Raw genomic sequence first — 6,636 nt, 5'->3', positions numbered from 1 at the left:
ATGAATCGGTGGTGGTAGGTATCGTGCTATATGGCAATAAAAAAAATTAATTTCACGACTAACAAATCTCAACAAAAAAATCTCTCAACTAAGACCAATCACGATTGAGAAATCTTTCGATGCCAATGCCGTTTTGGGAGCAGTGTTGATAATAGATGAGTTTTTGAATTAATTAAATAAAAGTTATTGAATAAATAAAGCAAATACTGAGTAGTCGAAATTTCCAAAGATCATACCCGAATCAGTTCATCCGACTAAACAGGCACAATTTATCGTGCAGCAAAGGATGCTATCATTCTTGTCCAAAAGTTTAGTTCTTCCAAGTTGTAGATAAGCAAGAACATCGTTTTTACATAGCATATCACCATCATTGAGAAAAACGTCAAAAAGTGAGAAATAAACTTTGCCCTCACTTCCATTCATTACAGCGAGAATAGCTTTGCTTTGTCCGACGGTAAATTGAACAAAAATTCATTCGCATCACCGCATAGGATGTATCCCCGCTGGCAAAGAGGTCAGATAAATGTCAAACGATAATTGGAAATGAAATTTTCAATAAGCGATAAGGAGCAGGCTCACGCCTACGCGATTATTATTCCACGCGCACCATAATTCGTAGGAGTTCTGGGTACAAAGCGAAGAATGAGGCACAAAAACGCGACAACGATGAGTCGTCATTTGTATGCGAAGAAGCGATAAAAGTCATCCCTAGTAGGGGGAATTATATTGGGCTCGGCTGTCGGTGGAATGGTACTTGGGATTAAAATAACGCCGAGAGCACCTTATTTGGCAGAAGTCGGAATAAAGCAGATAAAGCTGCTCCACATTTTTTGACAAGATTGTGAGGTTATTCGACACTAAAGCACTGGATATCAGAAGCTTTGAGCGTATTTTGAAAGATGCATGGTAAAATGTAGGCTACGCTAGTGTTTGGAAGTCAATAAAACTACGTGTAACAGAACCGATTTTTTTTAACGAAACTATTGACATTCATCATCATGCAAATGTTCTATCTCTTCGCTACCAAAAAGCAGTAGTAGGAGATTCTCTTTATTGTTAATTTTCTGGTCGCATTTTTCACAACAAATGATCTATATGAGAAAAAAGCACCAACAGCTGATACGCACATGCTACCAAACATCATTAGCTGCAGTCAAAAGATTTACCAATAACATAATGTTGAATAATCCGTCATCTATTTCATCGACGCGCGTTGAATACTAATTCGTATGTATGTGTGAATGGTGTATGTGTGGATCATATAACATGTTCAGCTTTAATGCATACACATTGCATCGAGGTACTCGTATAATGTGCTTATCGTTGTCAAGAAGTTGTAGCGAGCACCGTCGCAACGACGTTTCGCGACCAGGTACTTCAACGAGATGTGGTCTCCTTCGATTTTTTAGACACGGCAATGATGCTTGGGAATAGAATGCTCGTTAAGGGGATGCCGTTAGATAGGAATAATGATTTGCGCTTTTGTACGTGGATGGCTGTCACCAGCATGGATGTTGGAACTCGGAGGACACAATGGAAAGCTATTATGTTATATCCCTTGTATACTGTACTGTGCGATAAGAAATTCTCCATTTTTGAAAGCCCCAAAAAAGGTATTACAATATTTATCCACTGCCATATTGTGTTTTCAATAGAGGCAATATTTGGAAAACGTTGAGATTTTTTTTGGAAGCTACTAAAAAGTCGTTACATATGTCTGTAAAATTGTGCAATATTATCGGTAAATCATATCGTTTTAGGAAGTCGTTATGGAAAGTAATAAATTGATCAATATAGTGCATATCATAGGCCCTTGCTTTTAAACCAACTATTCGAGTTCATTCCATTCCATCGGACAAAAATTCATTACAAGGATTATGCGAATAAGAGATGCAGATCCAGAGATGAATAATATAATAATACTGTTTGAGATTGGATTTTATTTTTTTTTTAACATTCTTCTACTTTTTTTCATTGCATCAAAAAGTTTAAATGCAAACTTATTAAAAGCTCTTTTGTGAGTAAAACGAGTAAAAATAGCATTGCGATACCCAGTTAGGGTTTCAGTAGGATCATGAGCTTTTGCTCCGTCGATTTTACAGTCTTTCCATGAGTCTGTTTATTGCTTCTAAAGATCCTATAACTGTATTTTCGAATCGATTTCTCTAGAAAGTGCCCTTCATCAACAAAATGTAGTGCAGAGATGTTACGATGCGTGAGCCTCCCTCGGCAAACGTGAGAGCGAGCGAGTTTCCTAAGTTGTTTTGACTGCAGGTGTGATTCCGACACTGCTCGTTCTTGTGAAGCCAATTAACAGGGCTTGTGAGAAAAACAACTTCCCTGGGACTTAGACGAAAAGCAAATAAACGATTTGCTATTAATATCGGCTTGCCAACAGTTTGCCACTTCTGCACAGGATCTCTCTCACTCGCTTTAATCATCGTCATATATTTTCCGTTTCTGAAGTCTTCGCACGCCTTCGCCTTGATTTTATTTGATGGTGTTGCTGAAGACGCCACCTCGTGTGAGTCGTTCTAGTAGGGAATCTTGTGAGTCGTTCTAGTAGGGCACATATTCACACCACTTTGCACACTTTTCATGCTCGTGGCGTTACGGTAGTGCTCTTTGGTTGGCACACACTTGACAGAGATCTAATTGGAAAAGGATGCCGTGCAAGTCGAAATCCAATTGAATATCCTGGAACCGAATGACCGTGGAGTGCTGCAGCTTCTTCATGGAGCATTAAATGCTAATGCACTGGTGTCGATTGAATTCGAAAAGCAAACATTCCTTCCAGCTAATTGCGTGGAGTGCAGACGAATAATCCTCTACTTGGTATCGGTAACGAATGCTCGAGAAAGGCGCACAAAAGGCGAAGCAGTAATCGTTGGCAAATAATCTCTCGGAATGTATGGAGACGGGTTCTACAAAAAAAGCAATGATGAAAAAAAAAACATTGTTTTCAAGCTTCCAAAACCTGTCGAATTTTTTGTTAAACAGTCAAAGGGTTTAAATGAAATTTGCACAACTTGTTTTGAAAGAATTTCAACGAGATGATTAATTTTAGACGAGTTTCACGATACATGTCATATGAAATCGCAATCGATGAAAGTGCTTGATTAATACGAGGAACCACCGTCACAGAAAATACATGGAAGCTTCTCATGATGCGCGTGCAGCGATGGGATGAGCTCGTGCGCGTTTCCAAAGTGGTTCGCTTTAATGAAACCATACGAGTCTAGTGCAACGAGCTGCAATCTGTACATTTCACAACAGATAAACATTTTCGCTATCGTTCCGGTGGTGCGCCGCTTACAGGAACAATTTGGAATCCAAATTGAATCCATTTGTTACAACGCCACCTGCTGTCGGATTCGATATTGAATGCGTTCGAGTGCTGGCATTGATGGCAGCTGGTGCATGGTTATCGTTATGATGACGAGGACAAAGGTTGCAATATGCATTTTACTGCCCTCTGTGAGCATCATCATCACATCCAGCAGCATCGTCGTCGTGATTTGGGAGAGTTATTGATGAAAAACTGCATGCAACAGATTTGTGATTGTGAAAAATGATAGATAAAGTATTTTCTCGATGTCTCACATTCCTTATATGCGTGAATTAATCGATGAGTTGTTGTTTTTTGTAACCTTTTAGTTATTTATGGAATGACATTGTTTTTACGATTAATATAAAAAAACAATTTGGGTTAAAGCTCTTATACGGTGGAATAACTCCTACCATGTGTGGCTGACACAATCAGGAAAAAAGCAAGCCCAATGATCGCGTCAATGGGCCTTTAATTGTCGTATATTTCGCTTTCACCCACTGGGAGTTTTCCCTGTGGAAACCACCCATCATCAACCAAATGGTCATCGAAACCGCTACGCACACAAATGGGAGCAAATAACAAGGTTTACAGCGAGAATGGCGATAATAATGATGATTACGAACTGTCATCTCGGCCGGTCCGCTATCGATCGGCGTTCGGGTTCACTTCCTTTCACAAATGGAGCTGATAGAGAGCGGGAAATAGAGCAAAGCTGACAAATGGACGGACGATGGGTTGACCGATGGATGGGACAATCAAATCAATAGCGTGATGGACGACGTACCGAGAAATGGGAGCGCGGACGAATTGGTGACCGGATATTTTTCTCAATCAACTTACCGGTGCGCTGCTGAACGCGGACTTGAGCTGAAGGTTATCAGATGGCGTCCTTATAATTCTTTGGTTGAGTGAAAGAAATGTAGGATGCAAGAACTAACCGTCTGATAAAGGGCAAACTTAACAACGTACGAATTATCTGGTGTTTATGCTGTACAAAGCGATTTGTGTTTTTTCCCTGCAGTAACCTGGTTGTTTCTTTGCAGATCTAAAGATGAATAAAGGAATATCTATGGCTATTTAATTAGTTTAGCTCCTTTATTGAGGAAAATCATACGTATGTGACTTTGGTAAGTTACCTAGATAATGAAAAGAATGTGTCTGGATAATATCATTCTCTATCCCATTTTAGTAAATAAATACAAAAAAAATCCGTTTTGAATTTTTGAGGGCCATTCGCACCTGCCTCGTTTGGCATTTTTCATGTATAGGAGCGCTTTGCATGAAGTCCACGCTTTTCTGAGCTGCTGTCGAACCGTTGCGCCTCTTCGCGCAGAATGCTGATGGTAAAATGAACTGTTCCCTTAACGAAAGCGTAAACGAGGCGGAAAATTATAAATTCCTGAATAAATATTTGATTTCAATTACTGCCACCAAGGGCTCAAATTGTTTGTGTTAATGTTGTACCGCGTTCCCATTGCGTTTCGAACCGTGGTCTCGAGATCTCGGGTGCGACGCGCCCGTCTATGAGATCCGGGAATGTGGTGGGTATAATGTTTGGTTAGCCGTTGCGATCATGTTTTGGTTCCTGTTACTAGAGCCAATTGCTTGGCAATGCCCTCCAACAAACGATAGGTGTCATTGGCAGCGAATTAAGCACTTCTAGGCATTGGTTCCCTGTGTGTTTCTAGTTGTCTAGCTGCAGCAAAAACGTTAGCATCGAATAGCTCTTTTGCATCAGCTCGGCAAAACTGTTCATCGATATTTCTCCCGCTGCTCCGTAGGTGAAACGAAGGGATTGTTGTGATTGCACAATCACCTGCAGGATGATTCGACGCACGCACCCGTACTCAAACCGGAACCTTGTGGAGTACCGTAGTAACTGCGACCAATCGAGATTGTACAAGGTCATTCCAATTCGGTTATTCTGCGAAGAGTTTTGAAAACTGTGAAATGCAGTTCCACAACGCTACATCGGACGCGCTCGTATGTACCAAATCGTTTAGATGTTCTACACCGCGACATAGCAAGAATGATTCCAAGATGAGAAACGATGCAAACAGTACATACGCCATGCTGTAGCCGGAAAATCCTTCGAAGGAAACGATGAAAAATGAGTCCGCTATCAGCCCGAAGGTGCTGTAGTACTGCAGGAACGCGAACGGGCCAACGATGGATCGAAACTTTTGAAGATTCCTGCATAAAAGGAACAGTCATTATTAATGTCGTGTAACGAGCTACCGGATAACGGGAGGGCGTACTCCAACAGTTCAACATGTCGCTTAATGTGCTTGATCAGTGAGGCTTGCAGGACACTCCAAAACTCCTGCTCGTACTGTTCGTTCATAGGAAGGCCCATCTGAACGAGCTCACCATAATCACTGGTCCGTGCGGGTTGACCGAGCTGCTCGAACGAGCGCACTAGTATCTCCATCTCTAGCCGAAAGCCCGCCATTAGCATGTAGAAAACGATAAACACCAGCACGTAGATGATGCCCCAGCAAGCAGTAATCGTTCCGTAGGCTATCTGTACTGACGGTCCACCCAAGATGTGTCCGTTATACTGCAGCATAAACTCTGGACGTGTTAGTAGCAGAAAAGCGAGAAAGCATAACGACTCCAGTATGATGGCCGAAATGAGTACCATCAGGAAGCGGTTGTTGTGTTGGTAGAGCTGTGATCGACGGTCACGGGCCCATTCGTCCTGATTATTGTACTTGCGATCGTTCAGGAACATTTGCAGCTGCTCGATCGTCGGATAATAGACCTCGAACAGGACTAGACGCAGAAGGGCTCCACTGCAGAGTCCCAGAGCCCCCAGTACGTTGGCTGATGCCGTGCTATATTCCCAGTTGTTGAACGTCCAATAGGCCTTGTAGCAGTAGGACAGATACGACATTAGATAGAGCGCTCTATATGCGCTCCAGAGAAGTTTCTTGAGAGTCCAGATACCAGATCTTTGTGTATTGAAGTGAAGAGCGAACATCGTGCCAAACACATTGAACAAGTTGAAATAATCCACCGTGTCGGAGAAGGTGAAAAACTGATCCATATACTTCTGCAATATGCCTTTTCCGAGAGAGTGAATCGAAGCCATTGCGACATTTGCTGCAAAGTGGAGTACGCTTGAGCTTATATACGAAATAATAAGCACTGAATATAGTGGGAAGCATCAATCTCTATGACCCAAAGAGAAGCAGTTGTTTATGACAGGCATTGAGACGTGAAGAACAATAGAGCATAGGTGACAACGAGCGTACTGATGACAGTGCCGGCAAGATCAAAGGTGGTGGTTGAAAGCCATCGTC

General features: G+C 41.9%; 1 protein-coding gene across 1 annotated transcript; it reads right to left on the bottom strand.

Annotated features, from left to right (window-relative positions):
- Nucleotides 1–5,015: 5,015 nt before the first annotated feature.
- Nucleotides 5,016–6,425, bottom strand: LOC128726119 (uncharacterized). The gene is made up of 3 exons (XM_053819910.1): nucleotides 5,590–6,425; nucleotides 5,323–5,524; nucleotides 5,016–5,255 (listed from the first exon to the last, which is right to left on the bottom strand). Exons 1-3 carry the CDS (start codon nucleotides 6,423–6,425, stop codon nucleotides 5,016–5,018), a joined length of 1,278 nt encoding a protein of 425 aa, XP_053675885.1.
- Nucleotides 6,426–6,636: the final 211 nt, after the last annotated feature.

Source organism: Anopheles nili, chromosome 2 (genome assembly GCF_943737925.1).
Source record: "Anopheles nili chromosome 2, idAnoNiliSN_F5_01, whole genome shotgun sequence".
NCBI lineage: Eukaryota > Metazoa > Arthropoda > Insecta > Diptera > Culicidae > Anopheles > Anopheles nili.
Note: the sequence above shows the minus strand (reverse complement) of the source record. Positions and strands in the feature narration are given on the sequence as shown.

Excerpts from the sequence above, each read along its gene's own strand:
- LOC128726119 (XM_053819910.1), bottom strand. The coding sequence starts at position 6,425 with ATGGCTTCGATTCACTCTCTCGGAAAAGGCATATTGCAGAAGTATATG. Across the intron at positions 5,525-5,589 it reads CGACATGTTGAACTGTTGGA|GAATCTTCAAAAGTTTCGAT; the intron begins GTACGCCCTCCC and ends CCTTTTATGCAG. Across the intron at positions 5,256-5,322 it reads TAGAACATCTAAACGATTTG|AATAACCGAATTGGAATGAC; the intron begins GTACATACGAGC and ends AACTCTTCGCAG.